We start from the raw sequence: 25,696 nt of genomic DNA, 5'->3' as shown, positions 1-25,696 counted from the left end.
GAAAAATGAACCTAAACCAATCAGAAGGAAAAAAATAATAAAGACTAAAATAAATAAATAAATAAAATGGAGAAGAGAAAAATAATTCTAAAAATAAATAAAACCAAAAGTTGATTTTTTGAAAAGGCTAACACAAATCAATAAACTTTAGCTAGGCTGACCAAGAAAAAAAGGGATAAGACTCAAACTATTAAAGGAAGGATGAAAAAAGGGACATTAACATCAATCTTAGAGAAATAAAGAGGATTGAAATAGGATACTATGAATTAATATGTGCCAACAAATTAGATAAATTAGATAATCTAGATTAAATAGACAAATTCCTGGAGAAACACAAACTACTAAAACTGACTGAAGAAGAAATAGAAAATCTGAAGAGAAATAGTAATCAAACATATTTCCGTAAAGAAAATCCCAGACCCAGCAAGCTTTACTGATAAAATCTACCAAACATTTAAAGAATTAATACCAATACTTCAAAAAATATAAGAGAAAACATTTCCTAACCCATCCTAGGAGCCCATTATTGGCCCTGGTACCAACACCAGACAAAGGTATCTCATCCAACAAAACACAGAATGGATATATACCAATATTCATTATGACCATTAATGTAAAAATACTCAACAAAGTATCAGCAAATGAATGCAGTGACATTTAAAATGGATTATACATCATGACCAAACAGGATTTATTCCAGATATTTTAGGTAGGTTCGAAATAAGAAAATCAATCAATAAAGTAGTACGTATCAATTAAATAAAAAACAAAAATCACATAATCATCTCAACAGATATAGAAAAAATATTAAAAATCTAACAACTTTTCATGATGAAAGCACTCAAGAAATGAGGAATAGAAGCAAACTTTCTCAATCTGATGAAGGGCATCTCCAAAAAAAACCCACAGGTAACACTTTTCTTTTTTTTTCTTTTCTTTTTTTTTTTTTTTGAGATGTAGTTTCGCTTGTTTCCCAGGCTGGAGTGCAATGGCGCCATCTTGGCTCACCACAACCTCTGCCTCCTGGGTTCAAGCAATTCTCCTGTCTCAGCCTCTCCAGTATCTGGGATTACAGGTGTACACCACCACGCCAGGCTAATTTTTGTATTTTTAGTAGAGATGGGGTTTCATCACATTGATTGGGCTGGTCTTGAACTCCTGACCTCATGTGATCCACCCACCTCGGCTTCCCAAAGTGCTGGGATTACAAGGGTGAGGCACTGCACCCAGCCCACAGGTAACACTTAATGGTGAAAGATTAAAAGGTTTTGCCCTAAAATCAGGAACAAGACAAGGATGTCCACTCGCATCCCTTATCTTCAATATTGTATTTGGAGCATCTATCCAGGGAAATTAGGCAAGAAAAAGATTTAAAAGCCATCCATATTGGATATGAAGAAGTACACTATTACTAGTGTACTTTCTATGTAGTATGAAAACCTAAAGAATTCATAAAAACGGTTAAAGCTTAAACACGAGTTCAAGATTGCAGAACACAAGATCAATTTACAAAAATCAAATGAATTTCTATATAGTAGCAATGAACATTCTGATAATAAAATTAAGAAGCTCCATTTAACCTAGTATACAAAATTAAATATGCAGAAAAGAATTTAAAAGAATGAAAGACTAATGTATTAAAAACTCCAAAACCATATTAAAAGAAATTTTAAAACACCTATGACACCTAAAGCACAAGCAACAACAACAAAAACTTAAGACAAATGGGACTTAATCAAAATTAATAAAAAACTTTGAGCTTCAAAGGATATTATCAAGAAAATGAAAACACAACCCATTCTCTGTTTTCCCCACAATAATATGGACTGCATGATGTTACAGACTAATCTCTTTTTTCATTTTTTATATTCTCACTATTTAGCCCATTATGGAAACGCAATAAACGTTTTTCAGATAGTTGTATAATCCATGCAAGGATACATGAACAAATACAAACAACTATACATGAACAAACCTGCAAGCCTTAGGTCTCTTTGGCTGCCTTCGAAGCTTGAATATGATGTTGCCACATGACATATATGTCACTCACATCTGTACAGGTTAAACAGAGATCTAACACTTTCAGCGTAGAAAATGAACTCTTGAGTCAGACTACTTGGTTTAAATCCCAGCCCTGCCATGTACTACATGTGCGACCTGGAATAAGCCACTTAGTGGCTCTCTGCATTATTTTGGTCATTTGTAAAATGAAGATAGTAACTGTACCTACCTGACAGAGTTGCTATAAGGATTAAATAAGTTTTTATATATGCAAAGCACTTTGAACAGTGACAGCACATAAGTTCTATATAATGTTAAGTCATTATTGCTATTGCTACATATAATTTTAGAAACAAGGACAGTGTTATATTTCTATTTTTGGATGAAAAACCATCCATAAATAGTTTTGAGCAACTTACTTATTTCTCTGTAAATTGATGACAAGCAGGAGCTAAGAATACCTTATAATGCCTCTAAGATTACTTATAGAAAAGATTTATTTGTTCCAACTTTTGAGATAGAAACCCCTCAAGTTCAGCCTGATAACCACCTCATAGCAAAAGGTAGAATCTAGGACACAAAGTTTCCATACAATAAATAAAAGCCAGAAAAAAATTTTAACATTTTAAAGAGAAAACATGTACACAACAACTTAGTAAATAGTAATAGAAAATAATAGAATAAAATACCTATCTTTAAAATAAAAGTCTTAGTATTCAAGGAAAAAAAAATCCCACCTTAAAAAATCTCTCTAACAAAGTTGAACTAAAAACTACTGCTAAAAACAGGAGGCTGGCTCCCGATCATACATAACTCCTAGTATCTAAGCCCTTGTGAAAACCCTGCCTACACTGAGTAACACTGACTTGTGTAATAAATAGGATACTGAATAAATGTAACTTCTGAGGCTAGGTCACAAAAAGCACTGTATTTTTTATCTTGGATCACTTGCTCTGGAGGAAGCCACCTGCTACGTCATGAAGACACTCAAAGCAGCTCAGTTGAAGAGGCCTCTTGCTAATAACAGCTGGGGAGAAACTAAGACTTCCTGCCAACAGCCATATGAGTGAGCCATCTCAGAAGTGGGTCTTCCAGCCTCAGTAAACCCTTCAGATGAGTGCAGAGCCAGCTGACATCTTTCTTAAGTGCAGCTTCATAAGAGACCCCAAGTCAGCACCACCCAACTTAGCTGCTCCCATATTCCTGACTTATGGGCTGTGAAATAATAAATGTTTAATCTTTTAAGCCACTAAGTTCTGAGGTAGTTTGTTACATAGCAAAAGATGATTAATACAGTAAGAGAGAAATTCCATGTGTCAATCCAATCTGAAACATGACATACTTGAAAAGAGCTGCTAGGTCATACGGTAGAAAACATCTTTGTAAAAAAAAGTAAATGACACATGAGTTCATAAAGGGGACTTCCACAGGTCTTATGTTGAACAAGCACCTACAGTTTTGTGCACAATTTTTATTATAAGGCTTGCAACCTAAATGTGCTCTTAATAACTTCCGTAAGAGACATAAAAAAGTATCTCAAACACAAAACAAAATTTCATTGTTATACAAATTTGAGGGGGTACTTTGACTTTAAATGAAGTAAGTTTCTCTGGACCCACTTGTAAACGATTTCTTTCTTATCTCTATGAATCTACTTTTAGAATATTTATTAATGGAGAATGTCACGAAATGAGACATGGAACACCATGTAGCAGTTCATTACTTTGCCTCCCTCCAAGAGATGTAAATAAGTTATCTCTATTAGAAGGACTGACTTAGGTAAATTTATATTTAGGTCTAAGTTTAACATATATGATGAGTTTCTCTCCAGATAAAGAAAGCAAACAGCAGTACAAGGGCAGAACTACGTAACTTTGTCATTTTCAAAGTTTTTATTTTTAATAAAAAATGAGTATGACCAATGTACACAGCAAGACTTTTATAGACACTAGGAAATACTGATACCAAGGAAACATGGTACACCTGTGTGGGCAACGAAAGATGTTAGAAAATTTAGCATACACTACTGCATCCGCCCTTAGGAAATACATTCTCCAGCAAAGTTCATCACCACAAACATGGTCACTCAGTAGGTTCACTGCCCCTTTGTAACAGTGCACATGACCCTTAAGACCATGGCCCTCTCCCAAAGGAACTACAGTATAGACACAAAGTTTATAAAAACAACAGAACCGGTAAAGATATGATGACCTGCAAAAGAAAGGCTTATCAAAAACCCCAAAGTCCAGACAATGCAGTACCATATTCTATTACATATGTATGTATGTATGTGTATGTGTGTGTGTGTGTGTGCACGCATATGTTTATCTCCAAACTCTGATTTTTTCAATCCTAAGAAAAATAAGCATTATGGCAAATTTTACATTTTATAGTAAATAGAGAAGAAAATAAATGATAACCCCACTGACATCCTGGGTCCTTAGACTGCCTTAAAATGTAAATGTAACTAGGAACTGAAGATGTGATAGGGTTAAGAACTAGCCAAACCAGAGCCTAAGATACAGTTAAAAAAGAAAAGGCTTCCAAGTCATACTACTTTTCAAAGAATTAAATCATCTGAGATCTTTAGATAAAAAGAATTTCATTAACTGATTCTATGCAGGTCCATTTACTGCCTCTCCATATGATCCAACACATTATATAGAATCTCAAGGAAAAAGATGGTGAGCAGAAATGACATGTTTTATTACTCTAGGATTTTTAAGTGTACATATTGAAGGCTATTGATAATTAGCTACATAAAAACTTCACATATAGTAAATAAAAACCATAAGGCCAAGAAAAACCACAAATAAGAAATTTTTTAAAAAAGAGTTTAAGAAGGAAAGTAAATATCTAAAAATTTTAAAGCTTACATAAGCTATATAAAACCAAATGGAATGGCTAAAGCAAATAATATTCATGAAAAACGGCAGTTGACAAAAATATAAAACGAATTATGACATATATTGAGAAAGCAAAAAGTAAAATTTTTACAATTAAAAATAAATTACCGAACAAGGCCAGGTGCGGTGGCTCCCAGATGTAATCCCAGCACTTTAGGAGACTGAGGTGGGCTGATTGCTTGAGCCCAGGAGTTCGAGACCAACCTGGGCAACATGGTAAAACCCATCTCTACAAAAAATACAACAGAAATTGGCTGGGCACGGTGGTGTGCATCTGCAGTCCCAGCTACTGAGGAGGCTGAGGTGGGAGAATCACCTGAGCCCAGGAAGTTGAGGCTGCAATGAGCTGAGACGGTGTTATTGCACTCCGTCTCAGAGTGATACACTGTCTCAGGAAAAAAAAAAAAAAAAATTACTGAACAAAGCAAAGCCACTGCTAACTAAGGCAATTTCAACACTACCATTTTACCTCCAGTAACATTAGTGGGAAAGCAATTGCAAGCAATATTAGTTGCCACTAATTGTAAATGGTTATCATAAGATGTTCCACAGGGATTTAGGATATTTCTCTCAGTACTTTGGAGATGTTATGGGTAGAAAAAAATGAGAAGCTAAGTGGGCTGGTTCTGGAAGGCCTCCTGTCCTCAGTCAGAGTCATGCCTCTTTTATTTGTTTTATATTTCAGCATGCTCTTTAAGATTGGTCTAAAACAGGAGTTTCCCAGCTCCTCTCCCTTATTTGTTTTATATTTTAGCATGCTCCCTAAAATTGGACTAAAACAGGAGTTTCCTAGCTCCTCCCCGACCCCAAATGCTTGAATAATCCTACTTTACAATATTATAAACACTAACAACTATTTGGATTAAATGAAACCATAGAATTCTTTGACAAATCAAATAGAAGAAACACCATACTGGGTACTATTACTTTCTTACTACCATAATTTCTTCTTCATTATTTATCTTCACTTCTAAATAGAATTTATTTACTGTATGAGACTATAAACTCATACACTGTAAGTGTGTATGAGAATATAAACTACTAGAGGGCAGGGCTACATGCACCTATTTTGTAGCAAGCACCCTCAGCACGGTCCAATGACAATTTTGGTGTTGAGTGTCTGATGTAACTGTTCTCCCTTGCATGGATCACAGGAGAGGAATAGTAACAAGCATATATAGTACATCTACTCTTTCACAGAGTTCTCACTGCATGTACCAAGTAATAAAAGCTTTTTTGCTCCCACTGTGGCACATTTCAAAGTATATCAGCACATGTGCCTATGTGTTTGTTCAAGCATTAATGCCTGTGAAAGAAATGCTTCTCATCTTCGGGATATGAATTCTTTACAATTTTCCCAATAAGAATAAGAATATGGTATTTGTCTTTTGAAAAACATGAAGAACCCTACTGAGGTCCTACAAATAAAAATAATGTAAGAGGATAAAAGTTTCTCTTTACTTTTGAAAGGGTAAGTTACAAAATGCAACTATGTAAAAATAAAAAAAAAGGAGACCGGGTGTGGTGGCTCACATGCCTGTAATCCCAGCACTTTGGGAGGCCGAGGTGGTCGGATCATGAGGCCAGGAGATCAAGACTGTCTTGGCCAACATGGTGAAACCCCGTCTCTATTAAAATACAAAAAATAAGTTGGGCGTGGTGGCGCATGCCTGTAATCCCAGCTACTTTGGAGGCTGAGGCAGGGGAATCGCTTGAACCTGGGAGGCAGAGGTTGCGGCAAGCTGAGATTGTGCCACTGAACTCCAGCCGGGTAACAGAGCAAGACTCCATCTCAAAAAAACAAAACAAAACAAAAAGACAATAATTGAGAAAATCTGCAAATGCGATTTTGCTTTCATTGTTACTAAAATTTTGTAAAAGTTACATGATTTTATTTTAGATCACCTGAAATAAGAGTCTTCATGGCAGTAAAGTTTTACAACCTGTTACACATTGTGTTCATTTTAAAAGTGCAATGCATTGAAGATATAAAGACTTTTTCATTCAATAACCAACATCTATATCTGATTATATAAATGTAATAGGAATACATTTTTTGTAAACTAAAAATAGCTGTGAAAACTAAAAAAAAAAAAAAAAAAAAGATATTTTCAGAGGTGAAATTTAGTAGTAGAAAATTTGGGGAAATGATACCTCATCAGTGTTGTAGATAATCTGGAGTCCTGAGGAAATCATTTCCACAAGGTAAAGGAGATAGAGTGACACTGCATTTATCTGCAACAAACAGAAACATTAAAAGGTTAAAGGAAACAACCAAAACAAGTTCTAAAATTAATTAATTAAGGCTAAAATTACAAGTCATTTGCTCTAATAGTGTCATAAAACTATTCCCTTTCCTACTGTGAAAGAAAGGTGTTGTGAATTTAGTTGATAATAAAATCCCAGCTTTGTATGCAAAATTCTAAATTCTCAAATTCATTGTAATGGAAAACACCGGATTACGGAAACAGCTTCAAATAAAACTGTTAACAATTGTTTCTACATCATTTGTTTTCTTTACATGGCAAAAAGAACTTTGAAAAAATAGGAATATATCATTTGCTTTTTAAGATTTATTTTCAAGCTTTGGGTCTAAAGTACTTCTACTTTGCCCCACAGGCAGTATGAAATGCCAATCCACCTCCAATATATGGAAATGAGAAAAGTTATTTGGTAAGCAAGACATGATGATGAGGCCAGTACCCCATAAACAATAGGCGGCGCATCTTGAAAACAGTCTTATATTCAGCGAATACAGAATTTCTGTAAACAACTGCAGGAACATATTAATGTTAATGGTATAACATAATTTAAAACATGTTTATGAACGAATTAGTTTTATGAACAAAGAAGGTATTATTTTAGTGTATTAAAAATATTTTATGATATAAACAAAAAAATACTAATATCCACTTTAACAAAAAAGGATACTCACAGAATCCTGAATGGGATGTGTGAGTTGTCTCAGGTAAAGAAGCAGGAAATATAAGTGCCACAACAGGCACAACCCTTGGTTGGTCCATTTTAGCTGTCAACTTGACTGGATAAAGGGATACCTAGACAGCTGGCAAAGCATTGTTTCTGGGTGCATCTATGAGATGTTTCTGGAGGAAGCAGGCACGTGAGTTGGCCAGCTGAGTGGGGATGATTTGCCCTCAAGATAGGCAGGCACCACCGAAATGACTGGGGGCCACCCAGATGGAACAAAAAGGCAGAGGAAAGGTGAATTCTTGCTCTCATATGCCCTTCTTCTCCTTCCTTTGAACATCAGAACTCCACGTTAACCAGCTTCCATCAGTGGCCCCCTGGGCTTTCGGGCCTTCATCCTCCAACGGAGAGTTACACCACTGGCTTGTATGGTTCTGAGGCTTTCAGATGTGGACTAAGCCACATTAGCGGCATCCTTGCTTTTGCAGCTTGCAGACAGCCTCCCATGGGACTTCTCAGCCTCCATAATTGTGTGGGTCAATTCCTCTAACCTCTCCTTCCCTCCCTCCCTCTCTCTCTCTGTCCCTCTCCTCTCTTCATCATTATTAGTTCTGTCCCCTTGAAGAATCCTGACCAATACACCTTGAAAACATAATGCTAAATTTAAAAAGCCAGTCACAAAAAGATCATTTATTGTATATGAAATGCCAAAAGTAGACAAATCCACAAGGACAGAAAGACTGGCTGCTGCCTAGAGCTGGGGGGCTTTGGAGAATATAGGGAATACAAAGTTTATTTTTGCAGGTAATGGGTATAACGTTTCTTCCTGGGGTGATGACAATGTTCTAAAATTTATAGTGATAATGGTTGAGAAACTCTGAATATACTAAAAACCATCAAATTATATACTTTAAATAGGTGAATTACATGTTATGAGAATTATATTTCAATAAAACTGTTATTAAATAAGTAAATAAGAAAAAAAGGCAGTGAAAAACTTTCACTCAGCCAGGAAACTGTAAGCCTGAGTTAAAAATAGAGAGAAAGCAAGGTGTAATTCTATTCCCATAGAATTCTAACATAGATTATTTCCCTCTGACAGCTCGAGTGGCTATGTCTTCCATGACTCTCCTCTGGCCCAACTGAGTAATAGATAGAAAATTGGGGCAGAAAATTATTGGTGCCCTGGAGGCCTTGGGCAGAGCAGCCCAGGGCCTAGCATTGCTGGTGACCCTCTCAGGAACCAGGCTGATCCCGGGTGTCTCCTGACTTTCCGGCACTCAAGGGTCCATTGGATGTCAGGGACTTATCAAGGTCCAAGTGGGCCACACAAGAAGATGCAGTATTCTGGTTTTAGATTTTTCAGATTTACACTAACATTTTAGTGACTCTTCTTAAAACATGGTTGTATGGTGAGAAAGGTTTCATCCCACTGCCAGGCTCCCCCAGATGTTCTCTTACAGCATTGACACTAGCCATTGAAAAACGACTTCGAAGAAATTTCATTCCTATGGGCAGCCTTTTACAGGGGACACCTCTAAGAGCTCTCTGCTCTGACTTGTGGGATGCTTCTGTGAGAAAATGTTAGTACATTGTAAGTTGCAAAGGGACTACCATATAACAGGTTGACCAAAATTTAAGGCCAACTATGTACCAAGTGCTGAGCTGAATTCTGGGATAAAAAGATAAATAATCTGCTATTTTCTGAAAACCCTACTTCTGATAGCAAACATATTTATCAAAGGAAAAGGCACATACAATCTGATTAGGCTATAGTTATAAGGTTAAGGTTGAAAAACTACATATTCATACAACACTAACTCTCCAAGGAGCTATTTACAAATAAGTACAAGAGTTTCTGCTGCATAGAAATGAGAGCACCGCACTTTCTGTGTTTAGAGAAGATATACTAAAATAAGACATTTCAGATCTCTAGAGTGAGAGGGACTATAAAAAGGAGATACTCTTAATTTAGTAAGGAATATAAGAATAGTAAGTATTCTGTCCCAAAGACAGAGAACCAAATGATGAGCAGAAAATCGATTAAACAACAGAATGTGCAGCTAAAAAACAATACACAGATGTGAGAGGGGAATAAAATGAAAAAAAAAAATAAAACTTCACAGTGTGTTCTAAGCATAGGTATAAAATTTAATATATTATATAAGACAAAATTTACGGACTTCAGAAATACCTTTTGGAATTACATTTCAGTGACATGTTTTGAGCTTTACTGAAGGATGATACATTAAGAAATGAACTGCTGTTAAACAAAACTGATTTGCTATTACACCACTGTCAACTGTCTTTTGTCCCCTAGGTCCTAAATGCTAAAATTCTTCTAAATTTGATAACATGTAAAAACTTTCGTCACTGAAATAATTGTAGGCTTCCTTCTTTTGCACATTAATAATATTATAATTTATCCATTTACCCTTTTTGCTTGAAGACCAAGAATTTACTCGGATTTCATGTTCAATTGCCGCAATTAACTCAGCCCTGGTGGCTGCCATTTCACTTTCTTCTCCATTTTAGGGTTGATTCTGTACTTCTATTTTGAACAATTTATAAAATCTAATTTAAAAATTATTTTTAAACAGCCTCAAATCCTCTATGACAGGGCTTCCCAACCTCTGGGCCAAAGACTGCTATGGGTCCACATCCTGTTTGGAACTAGGCTGCACAGCAGGAGGTGAGCGGCAGTGAGCAAGCATTACTGCCTGAGCTCTGCCTCCCCTCATATCAGCAGTGGCCTTAGATTCTCAGAGGAGCGCAAACACTATTGTGAGCTGCACATGCAAGGGATTCAGGTTGTGCTCTCCTTATGAGAATCTAATGCCTGATGATCTGAGATGGAACAGTTTCATCCCAAAACCATCCAGCCCTTACGCCATCCATGGAAAAATTGTTATCCACAAAACTGGGCCCTGGTGCCAAAAAGGTTGGGGATCACTGTTCTATGCTACAGAATATAAGGAGAATAAAATTTATAATATCTTTTTACCTGAAGATGACCATATTCCTCATAGGAGAGCAACTCATCTCCTGTATGCACATTGAAAACAGAGTGAAGACATGTTGTTGGGCGTGGATCCTGCTTAAACTGCTGGACCTAGAATGAAATATAAAATTTAAACAACGTTAGTAATTCATAAACTTATCCAAGACTATAGATTATATAAGCTATTTTTCACGAAACTGTTTAATGAACAAAGCTAAGGTAAAGGACCGAACAAAGCAGAAATGTTACCTTTTCTCAAGAAACAAACAATACAAAAAGTTCGTAACTACTAACTTGATAAAGTTAACATGATTCTCAATTGATATTTCACATGCACAGCAACTCAGGTATCGTATGGAGCAGGTTAATGTAGTAGCAATGGCTTTTGCAATGTTTTGCATCTTACTTTGTTTTAGAGTACAATTCTGCTTTATGTTGTGAGACAGGATTTCAGTGATTGTATTCCACTGCACTGTTATTTGGAAATGCCTACATGACACTCATAATGAAAAAGGACCACAGGCCAATTCTAGTTCAGTAAGTGTTCAAACTTCAAATATAATTTCTTTCTCTAAGGGTCGCAAATTTTAATGTATGCTGCTGTTAACATGCTTTCATTTCCCCTTCCATATATATTGTACACTCATTACTAAGACATCAACTCTAAGAGAATATAGGCCACACCATTATTTACTAGCTAGACAAAAAATTTTACCATTTTAGAATAAGTAAATACCTAAATAATCCAACAGAAAAACTCTGGGGACAAAAAAATCCACCCATTTCGTTAGGGCCTGTTCAATTCAACGTGGTAAACATTTACTGATGCCAATTATGTGACAAATACTGTGCTAATTCCTGGAAGTCTGAGATAAATAGGAACAAAAAAAATGAATTGAAAGATATATAGCTTTAGGTAAATGCAATAATTCTCTTTTAAAGAGGAATATGAGAAATAAGTGATGATAATACCTAAGTCGTTGCAATCTTGCCTTGTTTCAGTTCACTACGAAACTATATAGAACCATGTTTTCTTCTCCATCTTTAAAAATTCTTCTTTTCCTTAAAATACCATCTTAAAAAATCTTCTTTTATACTTTTTGAACCCTCACCAAAATTCCTTCCTCTGGACTCCCACATCAGTGTAGATGTCACTCAATTATTTTTCCTGTTTTGTACTTTTACTAGCGTGTATCTCCCTGTGAAATGGCATAATACACATTTGGTCTACCTTCCTAGTTCTGCGCACAGGGCTCTAAGAACCCTTTGAATTTCCTGAGCAACAGGCGCAAAAAGAATGTCTTTTTTTCATATAAGTCTCTTTCAACCATACTTGAGTTTTTGCTAATGATGTGACTCTTGATAGGTCCCTAGATAGCTTCAAGATGGGAGACTGACTGCCAGAGGAACCAACCAAGTGATCAGAGGGTCGGAACTTTCAGCTCCTCGCTCCCACTCCTTACTTCAGGGGACGTGGAGAAAGGAAAAGCTGGTGATTGAGTCAATCACCAATAGCCAGTGATTTAATCAATCATGCCTACATAATGTGATTGCTATAAAAACCCTAGATGATGGTATCTGGAGGGCTTCTGGGTCAGTGAACACATTTGCATGCCAAGAGGGTAGTGCACCCCAGATACCATGTGGACAGACGCTCTTGTGCTTGGGACCTTCTGCATCTTCTACCACTTCATCTGGTGTTTGTTTTATATCCTTTAAAACAAACTGGTAACAGTAAGTAAAGTGTCTCCCAAGTTCTGTGAGCTGCTGTAACAAAGTATTGATGCCGAGGAATTATTGTAGCCAAGTCAGAGAGAATTGTGGGTAGCCTGGGGATCTACTACTTACAACTGGTGTCTGAAGTTGGGGGTAGTCTTGTGGAACTGAGTCTTAACCTGTAGGATCTGTTTTAACTTCAGGTCATCGCTGGAAGAATTGCAACAAACTGTATATACCCAGTTGGTGTCTCAAATTCGAGAACTGCTTGGTGTGGAAAATCCATACATTTGGTGTCAGAAGTGTTGTGAGTAGAGAAACAGTATTGCTGTAGAGTCCTACTATCTTGTAAACTTCTACAAGCTATGCTGTCCAACACGGTAGCCACTAGCTACATGTGACTAATTAAATTAAATTACAATTAATTATATTAAATTAAAAATTAAGCTCTTCAGTCACAATGGCCACATTTCATGAAATCAATAGCCACATGTCACTAGTAGGTACTGTATTGCTCAAGAGTAACATGGAACATTTGTATGCTCATAAAAAGTTCTATTGGGCAATATTGTTCTAGAGGGATGTTACATCTTTACTGTCTCCAAGAGCCCTACATAAACAAATACAGCCCTCCCTATGATTAAAGAACCTAATCAGCAAAATAAAAGTCTGAACCTATCAGTACATAATCAGGACCTAGAGAATGGGTACAGTTAGGGATGTAAGTTCTTCTCTATTGATAAAGTGACAAAGTCATCTGGTGTTAATTCAGAGAAGATGACTATCCCTTCTCAATATCTGAAACTGCTTGTAGTAATCCGAACCTACACAAACAGAAACCAATGTGGTCACTCTTTTCACACTATTATCTCAAAGTCCTGAATATTATTCTTAACTCCTATACAAAAATAGTAAAACTGAAGCAAAACACATTTTAACCACTTGATACAGATCTAAAAGGATAAGGTTTCATCAGTTTAATAAAGTGACTCTTGCAGTTGACAAGGTGGTGTTTGTCATTTGTCTTCAAGACATGCAAGAACCCAGCAGGACAATTTATATTCAATCACTATGTCAGGGGAAAAGCAACTACTAAATGATTAAAGATACCCAAATGGGGGATTATATAAGTACATTTTGAGTTTTAAAGCCATTAAAAAGACAAGTAATTTAAAATTTCGAAAAAAATAACGTCGAAAGTATAAGCTTTGAAGATTAATGGGGCATGCTGTATGTCAATTACAAACAAAAAGTCATCTTGAAAGCAGACAAAAACAAGAGGATGCTAATTAGTATTTTATACGATTCTGGCATCTGGCAATTAAAATTAAGATAATAAATAAAGCAAAATTTTCTAGACTAAAATAAATCTAGAATTATGCCTCTTCCACTTGTATTTTGCTCAGATTTTTCCTGAAAACTTTTATCATTGTGAATAAACAGTTTATCATTTGGGAAAAGGTAACTTGAGTATTTTGCCATCCATTTTTAACTTATAGCCTTAAAACATGCATTTAGAGAAAAAAAAAGTCTTCTCATAAGGGAATCCTGGAAAAATAAATTTTATAAAATTTTAATGATTTCTCATTAATTAGAAACTAGCATTTCAAACAAAAAAAATTTAAGTAAATAATTAGATACAGCAACATTTATAGCCTATTATAAAGCAAACGTCTGCCCTCTAAACTAATCGCAGATTGAATCAACTCTGAAAAACTCTGAATGCCTCTCTGTAAGCAGAATTATAATAGACAGTAAATAAGAGAAGAGGTATCTGCATACTGAGAGGTAAAACATAGCTGATACTAACAAGCAGGCATTAAGATAAGTGTCAGGACAATAAAACCCAGAAAACAGACTGCTCTAAATTCTGTAAATAAATCAAGAAAAAGTCCACGTATTCACTCAAATTCATAATCAACTTAAAATATCTTTTAGCTAGTATTTTTAGAAAATACATCAGGAAGCGTGTTTTATGATGAGAAATCAATAGAAGTGGAGAAGGGAGACTTTCTAGGTCATGCTTTTACTTCAAAAGATAACATGAGGCTACAGGTCAAACGGTGAATGAACACTACAAATGTGCTTTGCTTTAGTTTCAAGGGAAGACCAACAGAGAAATATTTCACATTTTAAGATACGTTTATATTCCCTCTTGCAACAGTATTGTAAAGGAAATGGCCAAGACTGGAGGAAAAGAACAGTGAGCAGCAATAAGATGTGAAGGTATGGTGAGAGGCTTTGAGCTAGGTGCATGCTTCAATCTCCCTGAGTCAGTCCCTCACACTCATATGCACTAGAATAATATACTCTTTACAATTCATATTTACATTAATGGTCTATATCATAGCTACACAGGAAAGAAATGATAATCCCTTGTAATTTACAGAATTTAAGATAGCTTAACTTGGTCAGGCATGGTGGCTCATGCCTGTAATCCTAGCACTTTCGGAGGCCGAGGTGGGAGGATTGCTTGAGCCCAGGAGTTCGAGACCAGCCTGGGCAACATATTGAGACCCTGTCTCTATTTTTAAAATTAAAAAACAAAAACAACCTTAGGTCACACTCAAACTGTATTAGAAGAAAACATATTACAATTATGATGCTAGTTAGTAACATTGAGTAAGAAATGCCATTATAAAGTCAAAACACCTTTGTAAAGTCAAATCTCAGCAGAAAAGCCACTAACAATTGGCTAATGGCCAGGTGCTAATGGTCTACACATCATAGCTACATAGGAAAAAAAATGATAATCCTTTATAATTTAAGGAATTTAAAATAGCTTAAGTTGGCCTGGCATGGTGGCTCACGCCTGTAATCCTTGCACTTTGGGAGGCTTAGGTGAAAGGATTGCTAGAGCCCAGGATTTCAAAACCAGCTTGGGGAAACATGGAGAAACCTTGTCTCTACAAAAAATACAAAAATTAGCTGGGTGTGTTGGTGTACGCCTGTAGCCCCAGCTACTTGGGAGGCTGAGGTGGGAGGGTTGATTGAGCCTGGGACGTCAAGGCTGCAGTGAGCTGTGATTACACTACTGCATTCCAGCCCGGGCGACCCAGAGAGACCCTGTCTCAAAAAACCGGCCAAACAACAGTAAAAAAAGCAACTGGCTAACCATGCCACAAGGAAAAAACCTTAATCCAAGCTTGTCCAACTCACAGACTCACAGCTTTGAATGTAGTCCAGCACAAATTCGTAAACTTTCTTAAAACATTATGAGATTTGTTTTGTAATTTTTTTTAAGCTCATCAGCTACAGTTGGTGTTAGTGTATTTTGTGTGTGGCCCAAGACAATTCTTCTCCTTCCCATGTGGCCCAGGGAAGCCAAAAGATTGGAAACCCCTGCCTTAAACTAATACATTATTAGACTTCCTTCTGATAATTCTACTTTGTCAGCTTGTTTGGCAAACCCATGAAAACCATGATTTTCACAGTGTGTCCTAGAGAGAAAAGTTGAATTAATAAAGACGTTATGCATTTATGAAATGATACAAATGAAATAAACAATAACATCTCACACTTAGGAAAAAATTAACTTTAATCACAATTATTTCAACATAACATATGACATACTAGTTTAATTCCAGTATGTCAATTTGTGACATACTACTTCATTTCAAGCATCTGAAAAACCTTTGCAATATTGATTTGTACAGTCAAATCTCAGTAGACAAATTAAAGGCTTTTCATATGTCTCTATTTACTTTTTCTCTATAACATTTTCTTGTTGCCATATTCTGGTGGCAGAATATTAATGATTTTTTTTTTTTATTTTGACTTGAATTACAGGCCTGAAGAAGAAGATTTGTTATCACTCTTTCTATTATTTTTTTTTTTTGAGGCGGAGTCTCACTCTGTTGCCCTGGGTGGTCTCGAACTCCTGACCTCGTGACCTGCCTGCCTCAGCCTCCCAAAGTGCTGGGATTACAGGCGTAAGCCACCATGCCCAGCCTATTATTTTCTTTTTCTTTTCTTTTTCCTTTTTTTTTTTTGAGACAGAGTTTCCCCTCTGCTGCCTATGCTAGAAAGCAATGGAGTAATCTCAGCTCACTGCAACCTCCCCCTCCAGGGTTCAAGTGATTCTTGTGCCTCAGTCTCCTGAGCAGCTGTGGCTATGGGCATGTGCCACCAAATCTAGCAAATTTTTGTATTTTTGGTAGAGACGGAGTTTCACCATGTTGGCCAGGCTGGTCTCGAACTCCTGGCCTCAAGCGAGCCACCCGTTTCAGCCTCTCAAAGTGCTACGATTTTAAGAGTGAGCCACCGTGCCTGGCCTATTATTTTCAAGTGTAGATTAAAACAATACATTCATGTGATAAAAAAATACAAAATATTAAGTGATCAAAACTGCCTGCAAATTTCCCTGTGTGCATCTCTGCTAAAAGATAGAAGTTGGAAATGCATCTGAAACACATAGTTTAGAAGGGAGAGGGAAAACTACCAATGATAACGACACAAATATTTACTATATGTTCACCTGATACCAGCCCTTGTGCTATGTGCTCTCTTTCATCCAAGTACTGACCAGGCCTGACCTTGCTTACTTCTGGGATCAGATGAGATAGGGCGTTCAGGGTGGTATGGGGGCAGACACCATGTTCTCTCTATATATTATCTGCCCTTCTCCACCCCCACCCATTCTGATTTCCGTGGCCGCCCTCCTCCTGTATCAACCAAAACCTTTTCCAGGATCTGATGAGTGTGTGGGCATTGAGCACCTTAATCCGGCATTCAGTTCATCCCACAGTGCCAGGTATGCTTACCAGAAGTCACCCACTAGGCACTCGCATTCCATACCCAGCTCCACGCACCAGCAAGCCGGGCTTCTTACCCATTTAAAGTGTGAGAGTAGGTGGAGATCCTTCGGGTCCTAAAACCTCCAATCATTTGCTTTATGGATGAAACCACATGGGGTGGGTTTTGGAAGAGTGCCAGCCATCCCGAGGGAAACCTCAGAGGGAACTAGCTACTAGATGGTTCCATCAGTCTTTCACCCATATATACCCAGGTCTAATGACCGATTGATTTACACGTCAGGACCGCTAGGGACTTCCACTAGTTTCCTCCAGCTTTGCCCTGACCAGGCACAGTTCACTATCTTTCAGATCCTAACAAGTGCCCTGGTGCTCCACCTCCGGGGCACTGCCCTGGATGAGATGGGCCAGTGGTGCGCCCTCAGGGAACCGGAGAGGCCTCGGGATCCCATCTCAGCCAGTGAGTGCGCTGGCCTTCACCTTCACTGCGCCAAGGCAGCTTTCTTGCAAAACACTGACTCGCACGTGCTTTATTTCTTAATCCTTACAAAACTTAATAAGGGTGGTATTGTTGGTATCCGTATTTAACAGATGAAAAAAACAGAGGCACATGGAAATTAAATAATTTGTCCAACATCACACAGCTGGAAACAGACTGGAAACCAGTACATTCATTTATGTTGACTGTCCCGAAAAGAGTTAATATAGTAGGCCTGAGACTGCTAACCTCAGAAAGAACTGTTTGTAAGGTTGCCCCTTGGCTGATAGGTGGATACTCAGATTCTGAAAGGGTTTCCACTATTCCCTCACAAGAATGGCTCACTATACCTAAAGTGTTTACATTAACAATGTGGTTGATACTACACACCTGGTTTCCTTCTGGATGTCTGAAACTTTGGTGAGTGCTAGACAGAGGATACCTACATGACCAACCATCAATAAAAACCTTGGGCAATAAAAACCTCAAGCTTCTATTGAACTTCCCTGATAGACATTTTACACATGTTACAATTAGTCACAATCCGTTACTGGGGGAATGAAGTGCATCTGTGTGACCCCACTGGGGAGGACTCCTAGGTGCTGGCATCTGGCTTCCTTCAGACTGTGTTCCTTGCACCTTCACCCTTTGCTGATTATGCTTTGTCTCCTCTCGTGTAATAAACCAAAGCCACAATTACGATCATCTGCTGAGTCATGTGAGTCCTCCTAGTGAAGCATCAAACCTGTGGGTGGTCTTAGGGACCCATGATGCATTGATGTATACCTACGGGCACTTACTATATTAGGACCTGGGATCACGGAGATGTAGATAAGTAACGGAATAGCCGTTATATTTGTATAGAGCTTTATAGTTTTTAAAATGTTATGTATATTATTTTCTTTAATTTCCACATATTCCTCTAAAGCTGTTTTCTTTTTGTTTTTTGAGATGGAGACTCGCTCTGTCCCCAGGTTGGAGTGCATTGGCATGATCAAGGCTCACTGCAACCTCCCCTGCTCTTGGATTCAGGTGATTCTCCTGCCTCAGACTCCCGAGTAGCTGATAAAACCAGTGCGCACCACCATGCCTGACTAATTTTTGTATTTTTAGTAGAGATGGGGTTTCACCATGTTGGCCAGGATGGTCTCGATCTCTTGACCTCGTGATCTGCCTGCTTCAGCCTCCCAAACTGCTGGGATTACAGGCAAGAGCCACCACACCCGGCCTGTAAAGCTGTTTTCTAAGCCTATAATTCCTAGTCTCTTTGTATGTAAATGAACGAAGTGTTACATTTTTAAACTAAAGTTCACTTAAGCCAGAGCAATTCACATGTCCAAAAGTAATTCTGACAAGGATATTCTTTAACTAATAAAATACTGGTTAGAATTATTGATATTGTGAGGTTCCCGAGAAATTGGGTCTTTATCAAGCAACACCAGATGCAAAACGCAAACAAATCAAAGTCTAAATAACAATTCTCAATCACCTCTTGCTTAAGGTGTTTGTTCCTTCAATCTCAGGATTTCAAACCCTGGGCTAGAATGGCAAAGGCTGTTTTAACCTATTTAGTCCGCCCTAGGATGTGGCTTTCCCTTTGAAAAGTACACATTCTTCTTCAGAAGAAGCCATTGCTATACTAGTTAAATTAATCCTTCAGAATGATAGGAGAATTCCCGTCCACACCACAGTGTTTTACCTTATCGGCCTGACGCATATAGCAGTAGAGAATTCCTCTCATGCATTTTATAGCTGAGTGCTCCAGCTCATGGGTCCTTCCCTTGTCATCATCAATGCGCCTGGGTGAGAGAGATAACTCATGAAACAAATTGGAAATGTGTTTGAAAAGGAAGCAGAACTTCTGATAATTAATATTTAACTATCTGGCTAATCCTGTGTTCTGGTGACATCTACCAATTCTGTCACAGTGAAACTCCATTTTCCCAGCAAAAGTAGAAATGCTGCAATGAAAAAAAAAATCCTATGATGAAACTTAGGTAGATTTTTCCTTCTTTCAAGGAGGTAAGCCAACTCCTTTTAAAAATAGTATACAATATTTCTACAGTGATTTGGCTAAAACTTTAAAGAATATTTCCATTGGAAAAAAATCCAGCAACAGATTGTTTTAAACTCACTGTTATGAAATAAAGCCAGTTTTTATTACCTATCCCTGTAGGTTATGCAATGGCCACTTGGATGTAAGTAGCAGCTACAAGTTAAGGTAGGTGCTGGCTTTCTTTGCTCTGCAGTATGTTCAATACCGTCAGGGCAGGCATTTAGTCACAGTCAAGGATGCCTTCAACTAAGCACATATCCCGGATGATACATGATGTATTTTGGCATAAAGTTTTATATTCTCTGGTTTTAATTTAAAATCAATTGAGAGTATTTTACATCTCTTGCTTTTAAAAATAAAGAACAGCTAAAATCTAACTATTAAACTAGGTTAAGATGTTACCTCTGTCCACAAGTTGCTTTTTATTATAGATCAGTAACTTTTCAAAGGTGGATGAGAGTCAACCACTACTAAAACATAAAAGTGACTTATTCATTGTTTCACTTAATCTTAACTAAAAATATCTGATAATCACTCTCACATCATTAAAAAGTATCACTTCTCTCCTTAAAAAGTATACTATAATTGCCTCCCAGTTAAATCATAGATCGCATATACCATTCACTATTGGGAAGAATGATTATTATTTTGACACAGTATGGCGAATGTCAGTAAAAAGTAAGTTATTCATCATTAGCACATCATACCTTCTTTTTCATGCTGGCACTGCACAAAAATTAGCATGAATTTGCTCTATACAGTACTTTTCCCATTGAGGTCAGACATAAGTGTTTTAATAGAGGCATATTCTACATAGACAGTGTGCCTGCAAAGTAAGGACTTTAAAGTCTCTATCTGATTTAGAAGCATTCTGGGAAAAAAAAAAATCAAATTTCGAATCTACAAAACAGTTAAAAGGATGCTATAACTTAGATTCACCATCTTAACATTAGCTTGCATTCTCTATTACATTTTCTTCATTGTTTGAAAGTAAGCTACGAACATCATGACCCTTCACTCCTACACACTTCAGAAGTATCTCTAGAAAACAAGATTCACCTACATAACCATAATACCATTATTATACCTAAGAAATTTAATACTGATACTATAAGATCTAATACATAGTCTTGGCTCAAATGTTGAAGTGTCCCAAAAATGTACTTTACAGTATTTTTTTTTTTTTTTTTTTTTGAGACGGAGTCTCGCTCTGTCGCCCAGGCTGGAGTGCAGTGGCCGGATCTCAGCTCACTGCAAGCTCCGCCTCCCGGGTTTACGCCATTCTCCTGCCTCAGCCTCCCGAGCAGCTGGGACTACAGGCGCCCGCCACCTCACTCGGCTAGTTTTTTGTATTTTTTAGTAGAGACAGGGTTTCACCGGGTTAGCCAGGATGGTCTCGATCTCCTGACCTCGTGATCTGCCCGTCTCGGCCTCCCAAAGTGCTGGGATTACAGGCTTGAGCCACCGCACCCGGCCCACTTTACAGTATTTTTAAATGCATGATCCAATTAAGGATCATGTATTGCATTTGGCTGTTGTATTTCTTTAGTCTCTTTTAACCTAGCCATCCTCATACCTATTTCCTAGTCATCTGTAGTACTGACATTTTTAGAGCCCAGGCAAGTTGTCTTATAAATAGCCACAATTCAGCTTTGTCCAATTTTTTGTTCATATGTAGACTCATGTTAGATAACTTGGTAAGATGTTAGCACAAGGTGTATTTCCCATTGTGTCAAACCAGGAACAGCAATTAACATCAGTCTGTCTCATTATTGGCTTCACCACTTGGTGAAGGTGCTACTGATGCTCCCTGTACTCCTAAGATCAGTAGCAGTTTTACATTTAATAAAGCCATATTGTCCTTACCTAGAATATTTAAGGAAATGCTTTTAGTGATGTCAGCATTCAAGTGTGCTAAAGAAGACTACTGCATATTATCTCAGTGTTTTTCATTTTAAAATCCAACACATCAGTAATTTCAAACAGCTAAATCATGTTCATGTGGAAGATACAATTTTTAAATTAGAAACATAACTATGGGTCACTTTCAGAAAATTAATATTCAGAAAGTTAAACTTACTAATCTTAATTATGGTTAAAATGTATTACCACTGACTATGTGTTAGCATCCACATTCAGTGCTTTCTACATATAATGAAATAAATAAAGGAGAAATTTTGTAATGTCAAACTATTTCTTTTTTTACTTTACACAATTTTTTCACTTACGACCAGACCTAATAACAGATACTTCGCTGAAGTGCAGTGATAAAACCGGAAACTGGGTAAGGGAAAAGAATTCTGACCCTGGCTCTATCATTAACGAGTTGCATCATTTGGAACAAATTTGTTAAGGACTCAGGGCTCTAATTTTATTACCTGCAAAATTTAGTCATCATTAGTTCTCTCCCTGATTGAAACCAATCAACACAATGAGAGTGTGTAGGTAGTTCATTCTACCAATGACTAATAATGTTGATTTAGAAACCTAGAGACAAAAAGTTTTGTTCACAAAGTCATAAAATCTTAGAACTGGTCTGATATAAGCTTTTAGAAAAATGAAATGGTTTAGGCTGGGTATGGTGGTTCACACCTGTAATCCCAGCATTTTGGGAGGCCCAGGCTGGCGGATCACTTGAGGTCAGGATTACGAGACCAGGCTGGCCAACATGGAGAAGCCCCATCTCTATCAAAAATACAAAAATTAGCCAGGCGTGGTAGTGCATGCCTGTAATCCCAGCTACTTGGAGGCTGAGGCAGGAGAACTGCTTGAACCCAGGGGGCAGAGGTTGCAGTGAGCCAAGGTCATGCCGCAGAACTGCAGTCTGGGTGACCTCATCTCAAAAAAAAAAAAAAAAAAAAGAAAAGAAAAAGAAAAAGAAAATGAAAATGTTTAGAGGCCTAAAAAGGGATGTGAGCAGCCATAGGTTGCACAGTAAGTCAGCAGCAGAGCCAAAAGATGGCTGCTCAATTAGTCTTGGTCCTACAAAACCCTATTATCCATTCTCAAAGTTACTAGGAGAGCACACACCAGCTCACCTGTATGCAAGAGCCAAAGCCCAGGCCCCAGCAGCGCAGTATAGACTGTCCTGGATCTTGGCCTTCTGGTCACCACCACATGTTTTAGTGGGAAAGAGACCGGTAGTTGGACTTTGATACAGCAGCAATGTTGACTTGACTGCAATTGAGGACAAGACAAAGAATGAAGTGTACAGCCAGCGACTTCCCTTGGGCTAAATGTTTTAATCTTCTTTGGTTTCCTCATCCCATTTCTGACAACTTTGTTTCTAAACTTGCTATAGTATAATACTTCTGAAGATGTGGAAACAACTTCATGTCATTCCAGCCTTAGTGGGAATCCACCCTACACAAAGAAATCTTTCAAGTTTTTAGGAAAAGACTTAGCTAATTAGGACTTAAAAAGCCTTTAGCACATCCCCGGTAATGTCAATGTGTGTTAGAAATCTTATTAGGACAACATCAGGTACAAAGGGAAAAAGAGATGAAGCAAAAGACTAAGTATAATAATTTTTAAAAATCAGCTCAATAGGTAAACGTAAAGCAAATGCACAAGAAAGAGTAGCATACATTTAGTAAATCACAAAGCCACCTCAACTGCTACAATAAATGATCAACAATGTAGGAAGGGCGAGGGGAAGATCACAGAACAGGCTGGAATCCTGTGTTTCACTGATGGCTAAATTGTGCCTGGTCTTCAGAGGAGTGTACAGGATTCATTTTACTTTATTGTACAGATTAGGAAAATGTTTAACATTTTAAAACTGAATTCCATCCATATATAACATGAACACAGCAGCAAATAATTTTTTATGAACATTTTACTTAAATAAGTCTGAAATTAACGTTTTATTATCTTTTATAAATGGGCTTTAAAATAGGAAAACACACACACTAAAATTACATTTACTAAAAGCTGTTTTATTGCTATCTAACTATAAAGGGATGGGTAATGCTTTTCCTAAAATGCATTACACTAACCCTATCTAGATTGGCAACTACCTTTTTGTTTTGAGACAGGGTCTCGCTCTATAACCCAGATTGGAGAGCAGTTGCATGATCATAAGCTCACTGCAGCCTCTAACCCCTGGGCTTCAGTGATCCTCCCAACTTAGACTCCCAAGTAGCTGGGTCTACAAGCAGTCACCACCACGCCAGGCTAATCTTTAAACGTTTTGTAGAGAAGGAGGGCTTGTTATGTTGCCCAAGCTGGTCTCAAACTCTTGGGTTGAAGCAATCTTCCCATCTTGGTCTCCCAAAGTGCTAGGATTATAGGCATGAGAGATCACACCCAGCCATGTTATCTACTTTTTGGGATAGTTTTCCAAAGGTCGAAAACATTCTGTTCTGTCACAGAGATTTAAAGAATTAAACTTTCTTTTTGTTTTTCTCAGACTAAATTTATCTTTTTTTTTTTTTTTTTTTGAGACGGAGTCTCACTCTGTCATCCAGGCTGGAGTGTGGTGGCACAATCTTAGCTCACTGCAACCTCTGCCTCCTGGGTGCAGGTGATTCTCCTGCCTCAGCCTCCTGAGCAGCTGGGATTACAGGAGCACACCACCACACACGGCTGATTTTTGTATTTTTAGCAGAGACGGGGTTTCTTCATGTTGGTCAGGCTGGTCTCAAACTCCTGACCTTGTGATCCGCCCGCCTCCGCCTCTCAAAGTGTTGGGATTACAGGCGTGAGCCACTGTACCCGGCCTCTAAATTGATCTTATCATAATCATTTCTTTCAGAAAACCAGGGTATTTATTATTTTTCCCAGTGTAAAGAATTAGTCCTAAGAGTTCAAAGTACACAATTTACATTTAAAAAAGTTCTCTTTAGCTAGTTATTGCCAAAAAGATAATAAAATGGGCAACTTAATGCATGCAAGAATCTTGACCAAAATAAGTAAGATTGAAGTTTTATATGAAGTTGAAATAGATGAAAAGTCCATTATCTTAGGGGGAGAGAAATCAAATTTTATGTTTTCTGCCATACTAGTACAAGTAAAATGGCAAAAAATGTAAACTGACAAAAAGATTAATATGCATTCTAATATATGGTCTGACAAACAAAGAGGAGGCCCACATACACATATCTGAAAGTTGCTTACTCACATTGAAAAACAAAATTTGTAAGGCTGGTCCTGGAAAAACAAAATAAACAAAACACCAGGGCCCTGATATCAATAATACTAACCTGTGATTATCTCTTGTATCTCAATGAATTAGAAATGGATATAAAAAGTTTAGGACTATCTGGGAACCATGTTTAGGTAAATAAGCAAATTAATACTTATGTGAAATATTTGTGTATTAATCAAAAAACATCTTCAAGGTCTCAAATCTGGTAACGTTTAGTAAGGTTTAAAAAACACAGAAGATATTGGTGACAGTTTTAAAATTATTCAAGGGCCAGATATGATCTGCCAGATTCCTTTTATAGTCCTGGTATTGACATACAATTGGAATACACAGCTACTTAAGCACTGAAAGTACCCCAACATCCCAATGACAGAACAATATCATCCATATAATGTACACGATTTAACTAGGGCAAAGGGAATACTAATCGCAGATACCTAAGGACATGTTTTCCTCAGGTTTTGCTCACCAATTCTGTAATAATGGTCCAATTTATCCCAGAGAGTTTCATTATCAGGTCTTGGAAGATTAATGCTTTTAAGAGGTTCATAAACTGAGCCTAAAAGAAAAAATAAAAACCCATCAAATTCAGTCATTTTCACAAAGATAAACATAGAAAAACTCTAAACAAACGAAGAAGCAGTGCTTAATCTAATTTTCATTATTTTATGTGAAGTACCATACTTTACTACTTGTAAATCTTTTTG

General features: G+C 37.4%; 1 protein-coding gene across 3 annotated transcripts in view; it reads right to left on the bottom strand.

Annotated features, from left to right (window-relative positions):
* The window catches only part of PHKB (phosphorylase kinase regulatory subunit beta), a 227,564-nt gene that overhangs the window by 166,598 nt on the left and 35,270 nt on the right, over positions 1-25,696 (bottom strand). For all 3 annotated transcript variants that reach the window (XM_025371409.1, XM_025371407.1, XM_025371408.1), the window contains 5 exons: positions 25,459-25,548; positions 22,879-23,017; positions 19,484-19,583; positions 10,840-10,947; positions 7,062-7,142 (listed from right to left, as the gene is read on the bottom strand). In XM_025371409.1, the coding sequence (XP_025227194.1) occupies positions 7,062-7,142; positions 10,840-10,947; positions 19,484-19,583; positions 22,879-23,017; positions 25,459-25,548 (518 nt within the window). The remainder of the gene's footprint in view (positions 1-7,061; positions 7,143-10,839; positions 10,948-19,483; positions 19,584-22,878; positions 23,018-25,458; positions 25,549-25,696) is intronic.

This window comes from Theropithecus gelada, chromosome 20 (assembly GCF_003255815.1).
Source record: "Theropithecus gelada isolate Dixy chromosome 20, Tgel_1.0, whole genome shotgun sequence".
Classification (NCBI taxonomy): domain Eukaryota; kingdom Metazoa; phylum Chordata; class Mammalia; order Primates; family Cercopithecidae; genus Theropithecus; species Theropithecus gelada.
Note: the sequence above shows the minus strand (reverse complement) of the source record. Positions and strands in the feature narration are given on the sequence as shown.